The 25,250-nt window shown below is 45.8% G+C and overlaps 1 protein-coding gene across 16 annotated transcripts in view; it reads right to left on the bottom strand.

The window, feature by feature from the left end:
* Scm (Polycomb protein Scm) overlaps nucleotides 1–25,250 on the bottom strand; it is a 426,899-nt gene that overhangs the window by 358,392 nt on the left and 43,257 nt on the right. The window contains exon 1 of one of the 16 annotated variants that reach the window (XM_070538226.1): nucleotides 7,519–7,653. The exons of the other annotated variants lie outside the window; for them this stretch is intronic. Coding sequence (XP_070394327.1) covers nucleotides 7,519–7,554 — 36 coding nt within the window. The 5' untranslated portion in view covers nucleotides 7,555–7,653. Of the gene's footprint in view, nucleotides 1–7,518; nucleotides 7,654–25,250 lie in introns of those variants that run through there. 16 annotated transcript variants of the gene reach the window in all.

Genomic DNA, 25,250 nt, shown 5'->3' with positions numbered 1-25,250 from the left:
CCGTGACACAGCACCCCTCGACCTGTCAGTCACACACACAAGCCCGTATGAATATAACATGTTGGTACCTACCAGAACATGGCTGCTCCCTTATGCATCCAATGCCAAAGTCAGATGATTTACCCGACTTTTGCGACAACAAAATGACCACTCCAGAGGTGGCATTGTGCTTATTGCCATAGGAGAAGACATGTTGTTATAACCTCAAATTCCTATGGTTACTTTTTCACACAACCCCTAAAACCATTTCACTAATTTTACTACCACCTGCTGCATAGCCCTTGATCAGCTAATAAGTCTAATGTTTGCTACCGTAAAAACCGGAATATAGGTCAAACTATTTTTCAAAATACCACTGCGAAAAGTTGACCCTCGTCTTATATACCGGACATTGGCATTGGTCCATAATGTAAACGTGCTTTCTGAAGCAGACAACCAATCTTGGTCCTACCCAGTTCAGGACAGAGGGCGCTTTTTAGCCCCATTTTCGCAGCGCCCCCTGGGCAATGCAAGAGCTCCATTGTCACAGTTATATTGGTTAAAGGCTGCTTTTTCACATTTTGTCTCAAAATCAGCGAAAGCCGACAGCAAGTCGCCATCGCCTTCAAGAAAAAGGCGACTGAGTATGCGGAAGCCCACGGCAACCTGGCGGAACAGTGCGAATTTGGAGTATCCGAAAAGAGCATTCGGTACTGGCAGAGGCAGAAGCAGCGTATTACAACTTGCAGTAACGAAAAGAAAACGTCATTTCGTGGGTGGTCCGCAGCGGACCGCAGAACTGGAAGACAAGGTCACGGAGTTCATCCGGGAGCTGCGTGTAAGATCACTGCCTGTGACTGCCGAATGCATCCGTGCGAAAGGGGAAGAGATCGCGCGCACCTCTGGACTGGGAAGCAAGAAGCACTCGTCATCCGACTCTAGTTCGGACCACTCCAATCAAACGTGTAGACGACAGAGAATGAGGAGAAAATGACAAAAAACTCGGCAGTAAAAGGGTTAAAAGGCAATCGAAGAAAGAAAGCAAATTTGGCTTTAAAAAGAATCATTTATTTAATTTGAGAGTCGGCGACGAAAGATACAATTTCATGTCGTGTCCAGAACATCTCCAGTGGCCACACAAGCGAAGCCAGCCAGCCACGTTTTCACATCCGCTCCGCCGTCGTGGCTGATGGTGTCGCCCGCAGCATGACGACGCTATCATGAAAAGTGCCAGCAGCAGAGAGCGAATGCTTTGTCGGCCTCTCATTTCAACACATCTCCGAAACTTGAGATAACGGAACCTCCAGCACTGAACATGCGTGAAAGACAGTGCACCATGCCATCTCAGCTCGCACAGTCTTTGCACATGTAGCACATTACCTCTGAAACAGGGCGCACAGGATGCATATGCGCACAGCCACGCTGATGCCCATTGCCACATTTGAAAAAGTGACACGTGCCATGAAGCCCCCCGCCCTAACGCACACTTGAGAAGTACCGTACCGCAAGCTCACTACTCAAACCCTTGCCCCTTTTTTATATCACCCTACCCTCTGCTTCCCCAGAGGAGAGATGCTGCCAAGGAAAGCAGTTGCTGCTACAACCTTGTAAAAATGTTGGCTCTATCCCGAAGGAATCCCTTGTTCAACCAGTATTAAAATTCATGTAACAATGTCACAGCTAAGAATACAGATTGTTCAAATGCCATCAATGCCACAGGCCCAGAAATGTGAAGCTACTACTATCATACAAAAGCTTTTGCACCCCAAAATTGAGTATGCACTCCCCTTGGTATCCTCATTAGGCACTCCTTATCGGTGAATTTAAGTTTTTTCACAATTATACAGTAAGGTTTATTCACTCATCCTTGTATTAGCACACCAGCAGGTGTGATAACACTGGGATGCACTTTATGCACGCCTTGATAACTGCCCTACGTTGACTGATTTTATTACAGCTCACTTGATCAAACATTGAAGACTGAACTTGTCTTTTCTGGGAAAGTTCAATTCTATTCCAAATGTACCGCATACCAACGGCAGGGTGCCCGAGAAGGTACAAGGCAGTGAACACTCAGCATGCAAACGTGCCAAGCAATAGTGCCCGGTTGAGGCACAGCAGACCCCGAAACCAGCAATGCAGTAGCCACATGCAGGCAGCATGCAGCCAGTAACGAAAACAAAGGTCGGCATGCATACTACTCTTCAATGATGGTGAGGCTGACTTCTAAAAGCTGAGGTAAGTAGGGAGGTAAACCACACCCACAGATGTGCCCATATTCTCGCGATATCACAAGAAACCAGCCAAAAAATTCCATTTCTTTTTTCATCAGTGATAGTGATGCTGTGCTGATACAACTACTTCCTTCCAACTCAATAAAATATGCATATGTGATTTCAGATTCAAGCTTATCTCACACACGTTTTAAAAAAACTTGGAACAGTGGAATTCATTAGCACTGTTTGCCAGGAAAGGCAAGGTTGCCCAACTGACTGGCTCTTAACAGCCAGCTCTCACACCTGGCACAGCATGTGCCCAGATCAGGCAAGAACATCTTGCCTTACACTCTACACTAGTAAAACAAGGTGCCCGCGTCAGCATTGAAGAAATCATACCTCCAGTCGGACATATTCATTCAGCACGTCAAGTGCTCAGAACGTGCAGGCTATCCCCGCAGTCCAAGTTTAAATTTGTGTCAATCGCTTTTGTAAACTGCCAAAAAAGAGAAAAGCTAGTCAAAAAAAGAGAAAGAAATAAACTACAAGCAAACCCATGTTTGCACTGAGTTTTGCACTGTAAAAAAGGATGAGCAGAAAATGAGTAAACATGTTTTTAAAACTGCACCATGCAAATTATTGCATGTCTGTTTGATAACTGAAAAAAATTGCAAATAAATCTTTTGAAAGAAAGCATGTCTTTCAGTTCACCAAGTGCACTAGTGAAGCGGTATACAGCAGAAACTCATTATTACGTTCTGAAAAGGGAAAAAAAATTCAATCACAAGCTTACTAATAGAGAAAATGTACAATCCAAAGCCACTATAAAATTAGGCAGACTCAACTGTACTTAACATCTGCAATGCAAAGCATTATGTGAATTACTGCAGCACAAGATGCCAATTCATGCCTATTTAGCGGGGCCCAAGCCACACAAGAAATGCATTGTCATTTTTGCAGCATCGGCAAGCTTACGTTTGCTTTTCATATTCAACCCAATAAGCAGCTTCTTTGGGCAGGGCATTTGGCAGTAAGTCTTTATGTACCCACTTGGCAAGAATTATTGCAGCAAGAGACAACCATGCACGTCAAGCTAGTGGGGCCCAAGCCATCCGCATTGTCGCTTTAAGATGGCAGCAGAAAACCAAAATGAAATCACGCTGGTGGGCAACACCAGAGTGCCACGAGAGCAAAACATGACATTCACTTCGTGCTACCTGCAGCAGCAAATGGCAGCACATTTGCATTATCGCCTATTAAAGGCGTGAAATATGCTTCCAAAAACATTATGCCACACATGTTATGAAACATACAGGCAGATATGTTTATCACAATGGGTTTGGTGGAAATCACTGTGAACTGTGACGTGTAACGACTAACGAGGAGATTTGCTGGTACTCGAACAGGAATCCGAGTACGTGGCGGAATTTTCACTGCACGGGTGGGCAAGTATTGTGGGGAAGCTGCTGTTGCAAATGCCTACACAACTCAATTGCACGCATCTTATACCTTTTCTTGTTTACATGGAATCTGGTAGCTGGAAAACATATCATACGATTGCAGTTTGGCAATATACTAAACATTATTGCCGAAAGATTGTCATGTGTTATGTTCTCGACTGCAAATGTTGGCGCCAGGAAATCATGCAAAATTGGCGCCAGGAAATCATGCAAAAATGAACCATGCCAACAAAGTTCTGCCGTTTCAGACCCTGCTAAGTTGCAGCAAAACCTATTTAGGCAAAACAGGAAAGCGCTTTAATAGGCATGTATGACAGCAGAAGCTGACTGATAAAAACCAATGAGGTTGGCACCTTGCCTTTCATTGCAAACAGTGCAAAGACGCACCACTGCTCAACAATACTACTTTTTGATACAACTGGAAAGCAAAATCCTAGAGGTATATTTTATTCAGTTGGAAGGAAGTAGTTTTATCAGCACAGCATCATTATCACTAATGGAAAAAGAATTTAAAGTTTTGGCCGGTTTCTTGTGATATTGCAATGATGCATGCACATATACAATAGAGCCCCATTGATACGATCTTGTTTCATACGATTTCCCAGCACCAATGTTTACAATCGTGAACAAAAAAAATATATATGGCCCCATACAGTTTCACTTCTTTTTTTATCAGCTAATACATTCCCAGAAAACACAATCTTTCAGTACATCGCCAAACTACAATTGTAGGATACGTTTTTTGTCCCCTCGATCCCACGTGAACAACAGGAGGGAAGCACTCACAATCAAAAGCAGTAGGCACTCACCACGGCAGCTTACCCACAATACTCGCTCACGTTTGTCCCGTCAAAATGCCAGCGCTCCGATTCCTTTCCAGTGTTGGCGAATAGCCTCGCAAGTTGGCAAACGTGGCATTCAAAGCTACTGGCGCCAACTCTACTGCAATTAGCACCTTCACCTATCTGTTTCACAACATATATGCCTCTGGAAGTGTAATGCACACTTTTAATAGCCGATAACCCAAGTGCGCCACCATTCCCTACTGCAAGTGCTGCGAAATGAGCATCATGCATCACTCTAGTAGCATTGCATTCTGGCGTCGCCCACCATTTCCATTTTGTTTCGGTTTCTCATCGGCTTCTTAAAATACTATGCAATAGCAAAACGACAAAGCTTGTCTCGGGCCCCACTAGCTCGAAGCGACACACGTCGCGGTGTTGTACCATGATTCTCGCTGAGTGTACGCGTAAAGGACTTTCCCCCAAAATGCCCTGCCCACAGAAGCTGCTGACCCAGACCACATTTGAGGCGCACAAACGCAACCTTGCCCAAGGCACAAAAACGACAATGCATGTCCCAGGCCGCTTGGACCCCACCAGCTAAGTGCAGCAGCATCTCATGTTGCAACAATTCGTGCAACGCTTCGGATTACGTATGTGTTGACTATAGCTATAGCCGTTGACTATAGCCGAATTTTTTAGTGACTTTGGATTGTATGCTTTCCTAATTAGTATTGTTTTTATTGCATTTTTTTTTCTCTAAAATGTATGAATGCAGTTTCACTGTATGCAAGCGGATAAACAATCAGAACTTTGTCGGTAAGCGCTGGTCCTGTTTTCATGTGTTGCCCTTCTGTCTCGCACTGAAAACATTCCATTGGTGCTGAACCAAGTAGCCTATTCCAAGATGCAAACCAGCTTCCTTAAAAAAGTTGCCAGGGAGAAGAGTGGGTAAGTTGAAGAATGTGGTCACATGGAAAACAAACCATGCAAACACACTACAGAAAGAGACGGACATGATGCAGTGTTTGCTGGCCATGTTCATGCTGCTGCTTGCCATGAATTCCTTACTCCGACTCGCCAAAATCAATAACATCCGAAATTCGTGATGTACTAAACAGATGCAGCAAGCATTGTTAAAAACTGCACGACACAATGGGACAAAAGGTAAGAAAGAGAATAGACCACCGCCAACTTACAACAGCTGCAAGTTTGTTCCGTTGCCTACCTTCCGTCTTGTCTTGCCATGCAGTTTGAATCAACGCATCCGTAATAACTTGCCCAGCTATCAACCTTATTAAAAGGTAACAATGCTAATTAGGTACTATCAGCATCAAATGAAATGTGAACAGCGGAGCACATGGCCGAAGCATAACTGAAGGTATAGTGCGTGCCATCCAGTCATCACCATTGAGAGACACGCACGTCCGGTTTGGCCGCACCGCGCGATCCCCCTATAGGGAGATATTTTCGCTTCTGTTCTGATTCTTCAATTCGAAAGGGAGAAAATAAAGATAATAGAGAACAGAAGCTAAAATTTGCAGTTTATGGCAAGTGTTGTCGCACAGTTCGCCGAAAACACAAGTGCTATCGACGCGAGCAGCGGTGTGCGGGTGCAGTTTCCACTGTCATCACTACAGATGGCAAAATTGCACAGTGCAGTACCGGCAGCCGCGACGATGGCTGGCGGGGGCATGCGGTGCGCGTGTGGTCGTTTGTTTGACTCCCAAACGAGCGCCATGCGGCCAAATGGCATGTGCGTGCCTGTCGATGATGATGACTGGACAGCGCGCAGTACATTATCACTTATGCCCCCACCGCCCCCCCCCCCCCCCCACCCCACCCTTTCGGCCACGCGCTCCGCTTTTCGCATTTCATTTGATGCTGATAGTGCGTGGTAAACTAAGACCTAAGTGATCGAAAAGGACACATGCACAAGATAAGGATGTACAAAGGAGTAACAACTGAGCTTGATCAACTGAGCTTTACTTTTTTAGTTAGGGCAGGTAACAGTACGCTGACACAGATGCCACTGTTCCTAATATGAAAGGCTTCAAGAATTGTTACCAAGCTAAACAACAACTATTCTCTTACGAGTTTCCTGCAGCGAGGGCACAAGCACGCACTTGAAGAGACTGCAAGTTTATGTCAATTGTAAGTCCAGCATTCGTCCTGTGTACTCCTCGTGTCTTGTGCATGCAACTTTTTCATAGCTTTTTATTTTACTAAGCCCAGCACGCTTTCCCCGAGAATTATTTAGGAATAAGCTTTAGCTCTGGGGCTCCCATCTAAATACATGGTAAAGGAGAAATCATGTTTCTCAGTTACCACTGCATTAGATTAGATTAAGACTTATTGCATTTAAAATAAAAAGTAAAATGTTGCGGCTGTTGGCAGCAGATTTTTTATTTTCGCCATCAATATTTTAAAAAATACAAAAATCCCAAATCTTTAGAATATGAAACTACCAACTTTGCATCAGTAACTTAGCATTGCAAGATATTACAATTCTGTAAACTGCACCTAATGGTACATTTAAAGCGGACAAAATTGATGTATTATACTTGGCCCTTAAACTCTACCATAATCGAGAGTAGATGTAAGCATGAAATGGCTTCCAGCAAGGCGGATTGGTTAGCGATGATACTAGCCACAATCTTGATACTAGTTACCACATCATACTCTGCACTGGTCCACATGGAGTCAATAGTTTCCTGTCAGAGACAGAACCTCATTGCAAGTATAGTCTCCGTCAAACGGCCATTCATGGCACCTCCGGCGCGCTGCAGACCTCAATGCCAGCGGTCACTGGCGTTGAAAAGAGCACAGGCAACGCTGTCTCAGCATCAAATGATGACCATGAAGTGTATAGTGCCCTGTATCTGCCTTTTGAACATCGCTATCGGAAATGACACACAAAACTTCAGCTTACTAGACGTTATAGTTTGAGTGATACTGTGAACAAACATTTAGAAGAATTCCTAAGCAATATTTTTTGCAACTTGTTTGAGAAGTAACTAGCATATGTGATGCAGTCTTGACTGATTGATCAGATGATCTTGTTTTCTTCTCACAACTTGCCTGGATATTCTTGTAAAGGTGCCCGGATGTTTTCATTTGAGTTCCCGGATGACAGGTTCTGGTGCCGAGATGCGGTTGAAACGCTCACATCTGCTCTTCCTTCAGCTGTTTCCGACCGTTGTAGCAACATCCAGCACTGATTTCGTTTCAAGACAGCTGGGAGGATGTGGCGAGGTCTACAACGCATGCCCAAATGGAAACATAGTGACTGCATGGCCTCGTCTGCATGAATTGACGAAGCGTCAACAGCAGCAACGAGTGGTTGCACATACGTGCACGACTACCGAAAACAGCAACTTCCCCAGAGGGCAGTGCCCGGCCGTGATCACTAACTGGTGGTTATGGCCATATCTGGACGCACCTTCGGCACCCAGCGTGATAGCAGTTGTTACTACCGGTCACTGAGGGTGCTCGCTGTTAGAGGAAAGACTATTTCAACGCATGCTACAGACATGGCCTTTGGGTTCTGGTGCCGAGATGCGGTCAATACGCTCACATCTGCTCTTTCTTCAGGCTAGTCTCTTTTACCATTATAAGCCAACTAGCAGGCATGAAAACTCGGTACCAGAACCCACCTGGTCGTTGCAGTGGTTTGTGCTTGTTCATGCCAGTATCTGTCTCAATGCTGGTGCAATAGATTTTTTGTTTAGAATAAGATTGCTATTAGCTGGTGACGTCGAAGGGAACTCCGGCCCTCTGTTGGAAAAGCAAGAGCTTGAACTAATGGAAGCAATGCGTTCGTTACCAAAGATATTGGCAGGTCAAGACAAAATAATTAAACAGTTAGAAACACTGCAAACTGAGCACAACCAAATCGAAGACAAAATTGGGAATCTAACGTCAAAAACTGAGAAATTAGCTGGGGATTTATCCGTTTTGTCTGCGCTTATGGACAGAGAAAGGTGCAGGCGCAAAATAACCAGCTCTCAAAAGCTATGCCAAACGTATTGATCAATCAGGACGAACTGGAAAATCACTAACGTAGAAATAATTTACTACTTTTCAGCATAGATGATGAGAACGAGAAGGAAACATGGGATGAATCAGAACGGAAGGTTATATTGTCACCGAGCTATTACAACTAAAACAGTTTACCCCCTACAGATTGGCAAAAGAGTCTGCCTTTAGCGATGGCTGGTCCTCAAAGAGCGCGCGCACAACCACGAACTTTGTCGTTCTCGCCTTAAGGGTCCCGTGTCATCACGTGCAAACTTATTTCGCGTCATTGCTCCCCTCTCAAAAGCAACCGGCCCGGTCGCTTTAAGGGCAGCGGGCATGCACTATGGGCAAGAGTGCCAACATGAAAAGAAAAAAAAAAACATACAGGAATGTACACAATGCTGAAGCGGTTTGTGAGGGTTGCTTATCCCTCGCGTGCGTAGTACGGCTTCATCCGTACTACGTGGACGACTTCAGCACGGGGACGGCGTCGGTTCGAACCAGGATCAGAGCTTTGAGGCACCACCTCGTAGTTCACATCACTGAGGCAGCGTACAACTTCATAGGGGCCGAAATAGCGGCGCAACAATTTCTCTAAGAGCCCACGGTGTCAGATAGGTGTCCACACCCACACGCGATCGCCTGGCAAGTACTGGACATTCCATCGGGTAACGGTAGGCGTCGGTATTCTGCTGGGTGCGGATGCGATTCCGAGCATGCTGGCGAGCTTCCTCGGCTTTCTCAACGAAATCTTCAGTGGTGTCATTCCCTGTGGTTCCGTGGTCTACCGGGAGCATGGCGTCTCTAAAGGGGTTGTAACGCGTCGTCTGTAAACAAGCTCGAATGGTGTAAACTCGGTGGTCTCCTGCACAGTGGTATTGTAAGCAAACGTGACGTATGGCAAATTTTCATCCCATGTTTTGTGTTCCCAATCAATGTACATGGAGAGCATGTCGGCTAATGTTCTGTTTAGGCGCTCTGTTAAGCCGTTAAGGATGATAGGCTGTGGTCTTTCGGTGGTCGGTGTGTGTCAGTGTGACGACTTGTTGCAATAACTCTGCCGTAAACGCTGCACCGCAGTCAGTAATGAGTACAGCGGGTGCACCGTGGCAAAGCACGATGTTGTGGACGAAGAAGCTGGCGACTTCAGCAGCAGTTCCCCGCAGCACAGCTTTCGTCTCCGCATAGCGAGTTAAATAGTCAGTTGCCACGATTATCCACTTATTTTGCAAGGATGACGTGGAGAACAGCCCAAGAAGGTCCATTCCCACTTGCTGGAACGGCGCCAGAGGCGGATTTAAAGGCTGAAGGAGGCCGGCAGGCTTGACGGGTGGAACTTTACGCCTCTGACAGTCACGGCACGTTCGCACATAGCGCTGAACCGCCGAAAATAGGTGTGGCCAATGGTATTTTTGCCATATGCGCGCTAATGTTCTCGCGAAGCCTAAGTGGCCGGCACAGGGATCGTCTTGACACGCCTGTAAAACTTCCTCGTGCAGTGCCATCGGAACGACGAGAAGGAATGTTTCCTGGTTGTACTCGAAATTTTTCTTGTACAAGACATCGTTTCGCAGGCAGTACGACATCAATCCTCGTGAAAGTGGGCCTGAGACAACAACGTCAGCTCCCTCGAGATATCGGATGACTGGAAGCAGCTCAGAGTCTGCACGTTGATAGTCAGCCATGCACACCATGTCGACGACCCCAAGAAATGGCAAATCTAGCTCCAAGTCGGAGGATGGTCGTCAGTCTCGACGCTGTGAAGCTGCCCAGCGACGTCAGGTCCAAGATTTACATACACCGGATGCCACGAAATATGCATCCCACCTACAACGAAGGACAAAGACGAGCCAGGGGTAAAGCTCTGCTCGCCAGTGCCCGCTTGAACAAGGACCGAACATGCTTCGTAGACGCTGCTTCGTACGTTCAAGAAGAGGCCTTCTCCTCAGTGGTCATCGACTGTGATTCTAAAACCCTTAGCTGCGCTACCGTCCGCACTTCTAATTCCAGCGTTGCAGAGCAAGTTGCTATTGCTCTTGCATTGACGGACAGTGTACATGACACGATTTATTCGGATTCCAAGGCCGCTGTCAGGGCCTTTCAGATGGGAATGGTGGCTCCCCAGGCCCTACGTATCATCCGAAGTGCCAAAGACATGAAACATCACTCTTTGGCCTGGTTCCCTGCACACCTTGGAACCATTGAGGGTGCCTCGATCAACCCCAACAAGGAGGCGCACTCGGCTGCACGAAGTTTGACTGACCGTGCGCCGGGCAACGCGTCCTCTCCTGGGCGACCCGAGCCTCTCTGCTCGTACAACGAAATCTGCAAATACAATTATCTGTCAAGAAGAGTCCTACCTTCGCCGCACTCCTCGCTGTGCCGGGCCCAGGCAGTCACTCTCAGACTTCTGCAAACAAGCACTTACCCGAGCCCCGCGGCGCTGCACACAATGTACCCCGAACGGTTCCCAAGCCCGGACTGCCCTCTGTGTGGTGATTATGCGGACTTCGAACATGTCCTGTGGGGCTGCGCCTCTGCCGGTCCCCCTTTCACTCACGAGGAAATGATGAAGCTAATTAGGGCCCAGGATCCGACCTCTCAAATCCTAGCAGTCCAGAGGGCTCGCGACAGGGCCGTCAGGTTCCACCTGATGGTCCCCGAGTGGGCCTAGCCAGGTGGCGTGGAGTTTACTTACGTCTATAGTGGACAAAATAAAGTTGTTTCACTCACTCACTCACTCATGGTCCAGATGGTATATCAAATCACGCCTTGAAGCGCTGTTCCCACAGTATTGCTCATATCTTCGTTGAATTATTTACCAAGTCAATAAATTCTCAAAGATTACATAGTGACTGGAAAATGGCCAATGTAATTCCCTAATTAAAATTGGTTGTCGTGATTTGGCAAGCAATTAAAGACCAGCATCTTTGACATCTGTTTGTTGTAAAACACTAGAACATGTTATTTATTCTGGTCTTATTAAGCATCTTCATGACTATGATTTTTTCATCCCAACCCAGCATGCATTTCGCATGGGATTATCCTGTACCACTCAACTTACTGAATTCATACATGATTGTTGCACTCGGCTTCAACAATAGTACACAGATAAGTGCTGTTTTTATTGATTTTCGAGAGGCGTTTGACATAGTCTCGCATAACTTACTTTTGCGCAAACTGTCATTTCTTGGCCTCCCTGATTCACTTTACATTTGGCTTAAAGATTATTTGTATAAACAGCAGCAAAAAGTGGTTCTGAATGGTGCGACGTCGAGAACGGTTAATGTTTTATCAGGTGTGCCTCAAGGGTCGGTCCTTGGGCCGTTGCTGTTCCTAATTTTATGCGTTGCATATTGCAATCACTCAGTTCAGCCCTTGGGCGCGGCCGGGCAGCCACCATTGAGGGTATGAGCCATTGTTCATTGCTGCACGTCTCATATGTGGGTCTATTCTCTTTTAAGTTTGCTATGTTTGTTATTAGGTTGCTTCTATTTTTATGCGTTGCATATTGCAATCACTCAGTTCAACCCTTGGGCGCGGCTGGGCAGCCACCATTGACCTTTAGCGCAACCACGTGACGTGACGTCACGACAGCCGGAGGAAAAGCTGGGCCCCAACTCGCGCAATATGCAACGCATTCTTGGCTTAACCAAGCTAAGCCTGGCCATTTTTTATCAATGATTTAAGTGAACACTGTGTTTCAAACATCAGACTGTATGCGGATGATTGTGTTGCGTACCATCCTGTGTCATGTGGAAGATGGATTTGAATGGAAGATGGATTTGAATGTAGCAAAATGTTGTGTTCAATTTACGAACAAAAAGAAAACAGTGTCTGGTTCATACTCTCTAAATAATGTTTTCGTGCAATGCATTGACTAAGTCAAATACCTGGGCATCACTTTAACTGTGGCATTAGAATGGATATCCCACATTGACATAACAACCGCTAAAGCGTGCTGCTGCCTTTTGCACCTTTTCCAGAGGAACTTCAAGTATGCACCCAAATCTTTGAAGGAAGCTTTGTACCAAACAAATTTTAGGCCGGTGTTAGAATACGCTTGTACAGCATGGGACCTCTTTACAAAAGTTCTTGAGTGTAAGTTAGAACGTGTTCAGAAAAGGGCTGCAAGATTCGTCACGGGCACCTATGACTACAAAATTAGAGGTTCGCAAATCAGGGAAAATCTGGCATGAAAGTTGCTGTCGACCCACAGCAAAATAATTACGTTAAAGCTTTTACACAACATTAACAGCGGTAACACAGGAATCGATAAGAACATATATTTAAAATCACCTCATTATCACTCTAAGAGACATGACAATTCCAAGAAAATAAGGGCCTACCAAGGTCATAGTAATGTATTTAAGTTTTCATTCTTTCCGCAAATGATTGCAGAATGGAACTTGCTCCCTGATGAGATAGTATCTGCACCCAATTTTTCATCCGCCATAGAAAACTTTACATGAATCTGTTTTAGACAATATTTCCAGTGTGCCGTTTTATGCATTGTGTAACTAATTTTATAATTGGATGTTTTTGGTACTGGATGTGCTGTCTTTCTCTCTAACTATGACGATTGTATTGTTTTACCATAACTTATATGATGCTGTTTTTTGCGAAGTTCAATCTTTGACCTTTGTTTGTAATTAACCTCTCTATGATAATGCTCAACTTGGGAGCTGTAGGTATTTGTAATAAATAAATAAAATGATGGCTCTGGCTTTTGGCTCAAGGTCACTTGAAGGTCACCGACAACAGATGCTAAAAACATTTCATGCTTAAAATACCACTAATATGCGAGTAGGGCTTCTGCAAAACCATTGTAAACATTTTAACAAATTCATGTGTAAGATATAAATTGATAGTATATCATGACTGCATGGATGCAGCTTACAGAACTCCAATATCTGTTCTTGGTGTTGAGTTAAGGGTTTCTAAACTTCGCGCTACTATTATTATTTTTTTTTTCAAGCTTGCCGAATGTCAATTTCTGTAAAACAATTCAGGCCCTAATTCAAAATTTAATTTAACTTTTGCTTTGAAATTCAACAAACTTCACTAAAATCAGCACTAAAGTTATCTCAGAATAGTATTGCTGCATTTTACATGTATTTGAATATGCGGCATCCAAGTTGGGCCCGAGCTAAAGCTTCCTCTTAAGGGCAGAGGATTGCGCTTGGGGTCAATCAATTGCACTGGATCAATGTTCTTTGGATGCCTGAGGTTGTCACAAGAGTTCCAGGCTTAATTTGGATATTCTGCATGCATTTTGGACTTTGATGACAGGCTTTTCTGCACTCTAGTTGAACAAATTTACAGTTGCTCATTTTTTTTTTTTTGCAAGTTTGTCAAAGCTTTAGTACATGTCCGGCCCTGTACCAGACCAGATAGACTTTGCAAAATAATTTCTGGTGCATGCACTTGCAAGGCGACAAGTACTGCATACTCAATGTCTTCTCAGCAATATCTCCATGTCTGGCTTTGCAAGGATGGCAGCTCAGGGTTTTGCCAAATGTCCGTAGAAAGTATTAAGAGACACTCTGTACCAATGCTGCAAAGGCCTGGCTACTATTTTTGTGGTCCCTCCGTAGCAGATGACAAGGCATGGTGTGCTGAAGCATTGACATTTGTTGCTGCAGTCCCTTGAGTATCATGTGTTTGCTACTGTTGCATGCACATTACCCCCATCTGAGACTTTCAGCAGGAGTGGCATGATGGAAAGGAAATGTGCACAGCTAATGTAAAAGCCATTTATTGTCAGAAAATTACTCTAGCTGTAAAAATATCTTAAACGACTTTTAATCCACTTCGTACATCGTCACGAGAGCCATTTCACTGCGACGGAATACACATTATTTCTTTCCCTCATTTCTTACAAATGGAAGAAGGTTGGAAAAGATAACGTGCACATTACCCCCCCCCCCCCCAGTAAGGGCTTATTTTTTTTCACGCTAATAATACCATATTGGCTCAATTTCTTTATGGTGCGATACATTTCAGTAACTTGTTTAGGATACAAAACAGTCTAAAATGATTGTATGGGCAAAATCAATTTACGGGAGCTGGCAACTGTCTCATCCCCACTTTCTCCATCTTCGGACTCACTGTTGTCCAAAGTGTCATCACGTTCCTTTTTGCCCTTGAAGAATGAAATACAAAGCCAACATTCTCATTCCTTTCGCTGTGATCAACACACGGATTGCAATCTACCACACTAAAGCCCAGCATGGATGATTGCATGCTTGTTTGAAAGCGCAGGAAAATCTCAGAAAAAGACAAACACGGCTCACATGGAATACCTGCTGCCATTTAGCGTGAATGAAAAAAAAATGAAATAAATGTGCTGTAAACAAAACCACTAATTACATTTAGTATGTACTAAATGGAAAAATGCCCTTTAACAGCCTTAGCTCATCAAAATCGATTCAGAAAGTGGTGAAATACCTATGATGACATCAGCTAAACCTAAGCCATAATATGTTCGCTTGCAACAAGATAAGGTGGTTAAAAAACTTTAACAGTTTCCTGTCCATGCCTATACCCATCGATATCTTCTTATCAATGATTTCAACTTAAAACTTTGCCACGCTTCGGGCGCTTTCAGACAGCTAGCATCATCCAGGGTGTAGAAGAGGAACTACTTTTCTAGTTTCGCTTTCATGTTTCTTTTTTTTTTTTCACCACAAGAAAATTTTTAAAGCGCCTTTTAGTCAGGCATGATGAGCACTTGTAGCTTCCAACATAGCGTCGACATCGTGTGCACGTGCCCTTCGGAACCGGCGAATTTCGACAGATTCCAATGACTCTGCGTCAATATGTTTTGATGGAGGCAGTAGCACAGACTCTGAAGACGATTTTGATTCATCATACTTTAGTACAGACAGCGAAAGTGCATCAAATAGACCCAGAACGTCAACAGGTCTCCACTGGAAGGTTCCGTTTTCTACCCCAAACCGTTTCGGCGATGCCGCGCTCAGATCTAAAGTCATCCAAAGTGTTCGAAAGGTCACAGTTCTAATCTTCAGGGTGTCAACGTTGTTTGAGCAGGGCCACTTGCCGGTGGCGGCGCAAAGAGCATAGTTTTGCACAAGAAGGCGGCCAGGAGTGGCCCAGTCAGTACCAACTGCCTTTAATGCATGAATAATTGGTGAGGCAAAGAGCTTCAGTATGAACACAACACACTTGAGAACATTCTGTTCTGGCAGCCCTAGTGGCTATCGTACTCGTGCGGCGGTTCACAAAAACCGGAGGGTTGCAGGAATGCTGAACATAGCCTTTTTGTGCAAAATGTATATTTCTAAATTTTTTTATGTTCTCTTGGAGCAAAGCAGCACTGATGGTATTTACCGAGTTTTCTCATATTCGTTACAAAGAGTTTTGTTAAATATTTGTTTTCAAAGAATTGGTAATAAACGTTCACTTGAAAATAATACCGTTAGAAAGCACATTCCTTCTACAAATTGATAACATACATTCTAATATCAAGCATTTCGCTAGAAGAGCAGCTTGGGCTTGTTGGTTTTCCCTCTTGGTGTTAACAGCGCAAAACGTAGACGAGACACGAGACGAGAAGACGACACCACAAGCGCTGCTTTCAGCACCACAAGCGTTGCAACAGTGCTTGTGGTGTTGTCTTCTCGTCTCGTGTCTCGTCTACGTTTTGCACTGTTAACACCAGGGTCAAGCATTTGATGTAGCAGCAAAAAAAAAATTAAACATCCCTAGCGTACCCAACAGCTGCCTATTTTCCCACGGACAGGAAAGTGTTCAGGGGTTAATTCCAGAATAACTGGCCACACTTTTTAAAAGTCATAGCACACAAGCACTAAAAGAATTTTATAAATAAGAGCAGGCAACAAATAAGTTTGTGTACCCATTCAGCCAGTAAAGACTTCCAGTATAAGATGGTCTCAAGTGTGTCGATACTGAAGCTTTTTGCCTCACCTGTTCTTGATGCATTAAAAACACTTGGTACTGACTGAGCATTCTTGGCCCCAAATACAGATATAGGCTGACCAACGAAGTTTGAAAGTCTCAAACGAGCAAAAAATATTGAGACAATGACATCGAACGCACGACACCCAGAGGGCACAGTGGACTGCAGCAACAATTGAATACCATAACATGATTTGTCTTGTCTGCTATGGAAGAAGCACAAACACAGTGGCAGGACTATGCAAAGCGATGCAGCAGATTCAGGCCTATCATGTTACATGTGACAGTTTTCTTTTAAACAGAACAGCGCATATTTTGACAGGGACAAGGAGGGAGACACGACGTGGACAAGTGCTGACTTGCAACTGAAGTTTATTGCTTGGAACGAGGCATATATAACAGCTCCAAACGACAAGAAAACCAAAAAAAAACATTCATAGATTGACAATCAATCATACATGCCACCCATGGCGGCCGCATTTCGATGGAGGCAAAATGCAAAAACACTCGTGTACTTAGATTTAGGTGCACGTTAAAGATCTCCAGGTGGTCGAAATTTCCAGAGTCCTCCACTACGGCGTGCCTCATAATCAAAAAGTGGTTTTGGCACGTAAAAGCCCATAAATTAATTAATACATGCCGCACTCAACAAGGGAGTTAACTATAATCATCTTATCCCTCCCGCTAAAAATGCCAGTTCTTTGGACGAAATCGATAAGGAGGGGGCTACTAACGCATGGGTCTTTTGACCAGGCGATGTGCACTGCTTCAATGATTTCACGCGTCGTTACTATGTTTACTTAAAACCTGTGTTTGAGCGAAGTCAGGGTGGCAAGCCTTGCTGTCGCAGTCTCTACAGTAGATGCGAAGATGCCCTTTTATAGTATTATGCACATTGTTGTGGTGCTCCTTCAGGCGTTCATTAAGGCACTTCCCCGTTTGACCGACATAAAGCCTGCCACATGACAAGGGAATGGCGTAGACAACACCCTCTTTACAAGAGACGAATTGATTTCATCTTCCCAAGCTTATCCAAAGCAGAGAAAATGACTGACACATACTCTGTTAGCTATCTTTTTTATTCTATGGGAAACATGATGAATATAAGGCACTACAGTGGTTTTTTTCTTTTTCCTTTCGTGTCATCGAATCTACCAGTTGTCCTTTTCTGCTTTTGCTGAAACTACTGAGGATAGTTTCTGACAATGACACTGATATTCTTCATTCCAAGCAATAAACTTCGGTTGCAAGTCAGCGCTCGTTTGCGTCGTGTCTCCTTCCTTGTCCCTGTCAAAATACGTGCTGTTCTGTTTCAATTGGCTTACCAACTCCCCCAATTGTCTATTTTAACATGTGACGGGCCCTTCATACTTCTTTCAAGTGGTCAAAAACTTCAAGCTAACCAGCATCTGCTGTTAGTTCAAGTTCAATATCAAACACTAAAGAATCTTTATTTTAAAGGGGCCATCAAACCCTTTTCAAGCCACCATCTTTCTGCTGCCGGTTGCATAGACCGATGGTTGGAGATGCTTCTAGCGTAGGTCAGAGCAGCGATATCGAAATATTTAATATTTTATTCATGCAAACAAATCACTACATTGCTGGCAACCGCATCATCGCCCAGTGGCGCTTGCCATAACCATTCTCGACATCAAAACTCGCTGCTCTGTGATAACGACTGCATTGTAGCAAAAACATAATTGAGAATTTATTTTATTTTTGTTCACTGTAACCTTTATATTGACGCAACCAGATACAGCCATAAAAAAATTACAACCACAAAACTAGTTAGACGCACTGGCTGTTCTTTAGCCTCTGGTATGGTGGCATACAAGCACAAAAGCTACTGTTCTCATTTGTATAGGCATGCGAGCAGCCTTGCTGCCTTGATTTACATGTTCTCGTAATGCAGCTTCTCACCTAGGTGCATCATTGTAGCCGTGCCCTTTTATGCGAAGCATATTACGAGAGCTCAACCCACCTCCTCGGGCGCGGCGGTGTCGCCTTCAATACCACGTGACACCGTGACGTCACGACAGAGGAGAAACGGGGCTCCAACTAGCGCCGTCGCTCGCGGTGTCGCCCCCCGCATCGGACGCGGTGAGCGTCGAGCAACGCAGCGTTCGGCGCGACAACGAAATGTGCGCCTGAGCAAGCGCCGCACGCCTGAGCCGACGCCAACGACACCGGCTTTTCTGCGACACGAGCTCCTTCACGCTGTCGCGTTAAAATAAAGGCTAGTATGCTTCGCATCCTGGGCTTAACCTTAGCTAAGCCACAGCCATTTTTTTTTTTGTTGTTAGCGGCGCTGCACTGAAGCAAAGACGTGAAGTCCCAAGTTGCTCGGCCAGCATAGAACAGCAGAACATAGAACATGTTGGCAGCCATGGAGTGCGAACTTCAGCTACGTAGGCGCTTCGGGCTCTTACCATTGGCAGCGACAGGGTACATCAGTGGGTAAGAGAAATGGAAAGGAGGAGCACACAAAATTTGAGTTGAGGGCATGCACTCTTAAAATCGAAGCTTTTCTTTGCGAACCTCACCAAGTTTCGTGAGCGTGGGTGCTGCGGCATGGCTGTTGTCTAGGCGAATAGGCCAACTAATCACAGTGGAGGATGTGAGCCTTGCAGCATCGTCACGTGGCATTCGCCTACGTGCATCTGCAGTGCTGGTCGTGCAGGGGAAATAAAAAAAAAAAGATCCAGTGATCTCGCCTTTGCACATACACAGCGGTGGCATTACATTAGCCTCCCTACAAATCCCAAATAAAGCCTTCCATGTCACTTTGTGCGGACACTCAATAAATACAAACTTGTGTTTCGACTCTTTATGCACTCACACAAAGCTTTGCGCATGTAGATTTCAACTTGGATCTGCTGCTCTTTTTCTTGCATTTTTTTATTTCTCGGCTGAATAACTTTGGACTGCCTGCTTCTATCGCTGCCATTCTTGTTGCATTTATCTCTTGAACTGTGAATCTACACAACCAGCAACCAAAAAAACGGTGGCTTGAAAAGTGTTTGAAGACCCCTTTAAAGTGCTGAACTCAGCTTAGTACATCACACTTTCTGGCCAATATTGCATAATTCAAGCATAATCACCTGCAGATTACATGGTCTCTTAACTCTTTCCCTACTGCGCCCACTAGGCATTGTTAGCCCGCTATCAATGGTTTGCAACGCCGCTTTGAAGACCTTCTATGATGCTCGTGGACACACTGCACTATCGTATGTTAAAGAGGAGAACTATATCTTTTTTTCTAAGCAGTTCACTTTTTCTCCCGCCAGGCAATGATTTTTGAATGCATTCCAAAGTTTTCATGGTCATCAAAGTAGAAAGCAAAAATGCCCGCCCGCCATTGATGGTTTCAAATGCCGCTGTCGAGAGCTTCCACACTGCTCACAAACACTTTGTGCCATCGGAGGTGAAGGAAAATAAATATGCAGTAAAGCCTCGTTAAACTGTACCCACTTAAACAGAAGTTTCATTTTAAAAGTAGTAAAGTCAAATCACCGACTCAGTAGCCATTGAATATAATGTGTTTTGTATCCACATAAACTGTATCAGCTTATTGCGTATGTATCGGTTAACACTTAGTGTTCCCACTTTTTGTCGCACAAATACGGTGGTGCGTTGTCCCCATCGGGCGGCCCGGCAGAACAACAAGCCTCAGTGATCAGAACAACGGCCTCCAAGCAACCTGCGCGTTTGCATGTGAAGCCACATCAACATCATTTTGATGCCGTGCCATAGAATTAAGAACCGTGCCAGAGAGCGTTGTGACATTATGCAAACAAAAACTCCCGTCATGCCAAAACTCGGATAAAAAAGACGCCGGGTGCTCAGCAGAGAAGAAAAACCAGACATTGTTCGTGCTATCGAACGTGACACGAAGTCGGCGCTAGCACGCGACAGGGATCTACTGTTGACTATGGTGTGTGGCATTTGGAAAATGAAGTTGCTCAGCAGCGCTGCTGCGACCGTGTAGAGGTGTCGGCTACATGGTAAAGTGTCGACTAGCGACAGTGATGAGGACGACATGGAAAGCGACAGTCCAGGCGATTCAGGCCCGACAGTGGCAGAAGCTGCGCGTTACATCAGCGTCATCAATGCAATCGTTGCGACAAGAACAGCACCCTGCAATGAAAAAGGCACCCCGTGACTTCTGCAGCGCTACCGCCCACGTGCACAGAGAACATGCAATGCCAACGAGGAATCTGTCATGCAAGTGTTTGCCGAGAAGAGGGGGATGGCTGAAAAGCTGGCTCGCAGCTTCAGTAAGTTTGAGGCCACTGTCGTTGCTGCTAGGCAGCTGCGGCATCAAACGAAAATAAAACACTTGTTGCGCGAAGTGAATAAATACTGCATATCTTTTTTGCCTTTTACCGCACTCTTTCTGAGTGCCGTTTTTGATAGGTAAGTGGGCGATCTGATGCTATTTCGGTTAAGCAGTACTACCATTTAGTACATACTTTTTCCAAGCTCTGGCCAATTGCAATTTAACAAGGTTTTACTGTATTTTTGTTTTCTAAGCAGTTTGCTTTTTCCCCACCAGGCAGTAATCTTTGAACACACTTCGAAGTTTCACAACGGTGAAAGAAGGAAGCGAAAATGGCCGTCTCCGGGAGCGGCGTGCGTGCTTCGAAAGATCGCAGACCTCATTATTCCACTGCGTCTGTGGTTGATTTTATTGATGGATCAAGGAGCAGTGAGTCTGAGAATGCTGCCTTTTCGTCAGACTTGGACTCTGAGAGGGATGACGACGCATACCAACCCAGAACATCGGCGGCCACAGCCTAGCCCGCCAAACCGTAATGCTTGCAGTTAAATTTTTGCAGTGGAATACCTGCTAAATGAAAATTTTTATCTTTAGGAGATAGTGCCTATTAGACGGCAATACATTTTGTAACCTAATAATTTTCTTCACATTTCTTTTCTTGGTAGATAGAAGCGGGTCCTTACAAACTTTGTGTAATTTTATTCCACAATTTTGATTTTGGCAATTTATATCTTTTTAATGACTTACACCTTAATATAACCTTTATTTGCAAAAAGTGCATTCATTCTGCTTTTTGTTTATGTATTACATAGGATATTGAGTGCAAAAAGTACCTATTTTCTCCAGGGTAGGTAAAGAGTTAAAGGGCCCCTCACTGGGTCTGGCCATTTTGAGCTAGCAAGCACAGTGCATACAATGCGAGCTAACGATCATGTCTGCAAAGTATTATACCGCTACGAGCCGTGAAAAGAAATGAAATTTCAAACCAAATGTCACGCGGCCTTGTCATCATGGGCCCTGTGCTCCCAGCCCGAGAGTCGACATCATTCACACAAGTGCGCCTACACAAATTGCAGCGATGTCGCTCAAAGTGACAAGTGACCGAGAATTATTCAAGGTGTTGTGATTGGCCGTTGACACCGCAACACCCTCTGGTCACAGCTCGTGCGATTAGGGGGAACAGGCCAATGACCTCATTAAAATGGTTCTCAAAACTGATTATTTACGGCCAACACAGGAGTACCTCAGTCAGGAGAGGTTTGGGCAATTATCAAGGATACGGTCCTTTACCCGACAGCCGCACAAACTGGCACGTCCACGCCGGAGATGTGGTCAGTGCAATGCATCACCTGTCAGCCACCCAAATTGGCATGTGCATGCCAGGAACGGAGTCAGTGTACGATCGGAGTCAGCCTACGCTCCCCCTTTCCATGTTTGTGCCCAGTGATGTGCGTGCGTTTCCGACCAAGCTCCCTTCGGAGGGAAACGGCAACAGACCTCCGGATTGGTGAGACGTGATGTCATCGGTCTCTTGATGACGGATTGGGCAAAGGGAGTGAACAATGACCACGAAGGGCATAAAAGGAGCAACGGACGGCGGGAGTGATAAGCTACTCTAACTTCATCATGAACTTTTTCTCTATTACTTTGAATTTTCTTGCAAATATGTAAATGTTGTTACGTGTGGAAAGACAGAATAAAGAAGCTATATACAGGTTATTTACACTGGAGCCAGATCGCCAGGCCGACACTTGCTCGCGGCAAAAGGCACAAACCCACTTCGTCGTCGTTCTCCCGGCGGCTCGTACCTTCAGCATCACTCAACGATATCGTAATACTAACCCCCGGCGGCAAAAGCGCCGTCACGGTGCTGTTAAATATCCAAGGCGTGTGGAGAGTTCTAGGGTTTGAGTCGGGCGACGTGGACAATGTCACTGGCTGTCACAGTGGAGGACGTAGTGGGCGTGGCTAGAGCGATTTCGTAGGTGACATCGGTTACTTGGCGAAGCACGCGATATGGGCCTGTGTAGCAGGAAAGCAGCTTTTCACAAAGCCCAACTTTACGTGATGGTGACCAAAGTAACACGAGGGTGCCGGGCACAAAATGGACATCACGGTGACGGAGGTCGTAGCTATGCTTCTGTTTGCCTCGAGAGACTTGTAGACGAGTGCGCGCAAGTTGGCGAGCATGGTCAGCATGGGCGATAGCGTCACGGGCATAAGCGCTAGTTGAAGCTGTGGTGGACGGAAGCACAGTGTCCAGTGGTAGCGTCGGTTCACGGCCATACAAGAGGTATAAAGGCGAAAAGCCAGCGGTTTCAAGACGGGAAGAGTTATACGCAAATGTAATGTAAGGTAGAGCCTGGTCCCAGTCACGGTCGTCGTCTGAAACGTATTTGGATAGCATGTCTGTAAGGGTGCAGTTCAAACGCTCAGTGAGGCCTTTCGTTTGAGGGTGGTAGGAGGCTAAGAACTTTGGCTAAGAACGTACGGCCACGGTCTGTTAGCAATTGACGCGGGGCACCATGAATCAAAATGATATCATGCAGGAGGAAGTCCACAACATCAGTTGCGCAACTGGTCGGAAGAGCGCGGGTTACGGCATAGCGGGTCGCATAGTCTACCGCGACTGCAACCCACTTGTTTCCTGACAGATTCCGGAAATGGGCCGAGAAGGTTTAAGCCGACACGATGGAAGGGCTCGGCGGGGATGTCGAGCGGCTGCAGGTAACCAGCGGGGAGCTGGGAAGGCTTCTTGCGTCGTTGGCAAAGTTCACAAGCGGCGACGTAACGTCGTACGGAACGAGCAAGGCCTGGCCAGAAAAAACGGCGACGTACACGGTCATAGGTTCGAGATACGCCGAGGTGTCCTGCTGTTGGTGCGTCGTGAAGTTCTTGTAAAACGGTTGAGCGGAGGTGCTTAGGTATGACAAGTAGGAACTCAGAGCCGTCCGGATGTAGGTTACGACGGTATAGAGTACCGTCGCGGAGGACGAGGCGTAGAGTGGCGTCGGCCGGAGAGTGTTCAAAACGGTCAATGAGTGCTCTGATGTAGGCGTCACGACGTTGCTCGTCGGCGAAATGAAGCAGCTGCGACACAGAGAATGCACAAGCAGCACTGGTAATATTGGAGGAGTCAGGGTCGTCAACAGGGTAACGCGAGAAGCTGTCAGCGTCTTGGTGCAAGCGGCCAGACTTGTAGACCACGGAATATGAAAATTCTTGTAGCCTCAAAGCCCATCGACCAAGCCGGCCTGTAGGATCCTTTAGCGATGAGAGCCAGCAGAGAGCATGATGGTCAGTGACTACGGAAAAAGGGCGACCGTAAAGGTAGGGACGGAACTTCGCAACCGCCCAGACTACAGCAAGGCATTCTCGTTCCGTAATGGAATAGTTGCGCTCCGATGGTGTGAGGAGGCGGCTTGCATAAGCAATAACACGATCCTGGCCACACTGACGCTGGGCTAAGACGGCACCTACGCCATGGCCGCTGGCATCTGTACGTAATTCTGTAGGGACATCAGGGTCGAAGTGGGCGAGAATGGGTGGTGAGGAGAGAAGAGTGACGAGACGAGAGAAGGCGGCGGCTTCTTCAGGGCCCCACAAGAATTGTACGGCTTTCTTCAATAGATTAGTCAGGGGTCTAGCAATTTCCGCAAAATCTTGAATAAAACGACCAAAGTACGAGCATAGCCCGACAAAACTTCGAACGTCTGCGGCTGTCTTCGGAATTGGAAAGTCTCAGACAGCGCGAGTTTTGTCGGGATCAGGCTGTACTCCGGAAGCGTCGACGAGGTGGCCCAGAACAGTAATTTGGCGGCGGCCGAAACGACATTTGGACGAGTTAAGTTGCAGGTTAGCTTTTCGAAATACGTCAAGTATAGCTGTTAGACGCTCAAGGTGAGTGTCGAACGTGGGCGAGAAGACGATGACGTCGTCGAGGTAGCATAGACAGGTGGACCATTTGAAACCACGGAGCAAGGAGTCCATCATACGCTCAAAGGTGGCAGGGGTGTTGCATAATCCAAACGGCATTACTTTAAATTGGTATAGGCCATCAGGTGTGATGAATGCGGTTTTTTCTCTGTCCATATCGTCAACAGCAATCTGCCAGTATCCAGAACGAAGATCAATAGAAGAGCAATAGCTGGAACCGTGGAGGCAGTCAAGGGCGTCGTCTATACGTGGGAGCGGGTAGACGTCCTTCTTACTAATGTTGTTCAGATGGCGGTAGTCTACACAGAAGCGCCACGTGCCATCCTTCTTCTTAACCAACACTACAGGTGACGCCCAGGGACTGAAAGACGCCTCAATGATGTTCTTGTCTAGCATTTTGTTGACTTCACTTTGAATTACTCGTCGTTCAGACGCAGAAACTCGATATGGTCGTCGGTGAATAGGAGTAGCATCGCCAGTAAGAATCCAATGCTTGACCGCGAGCGTCTGGCCTAAAGGGCGATCGTCGAAGTCGAAAATATCTCTGTAGGACGATAACACTTGGTAAAGGTCTTCAGCCTGCGCAGAAGACAGGTCCGTCGCAATCATTTTCTGTATCTTGGGGTCGGCGGCCGAG

Source organism: Dermacentor albipictus, chromosome 5, assembly GCF_038994185.2.
Source record: "Dermacentor albipictus isolate Rhodes 1998 colony chromosome 5, USDA_Dalb.pri_finalv2, whole genome shotgun sequence".
In the NCBI taxonomy this organism is placed as follows: Eukaryota; Metazoa; Arthropoda; class Arachnida; order Ixodida; family Ixodidae; genus Dermacentor; species Dermacentor albipictus.
The sequence above is the reverse complement of the archived record's forward strand: the minus strand, read 5'-3'. Positions and strand labels throughout refer to the sequence as shown.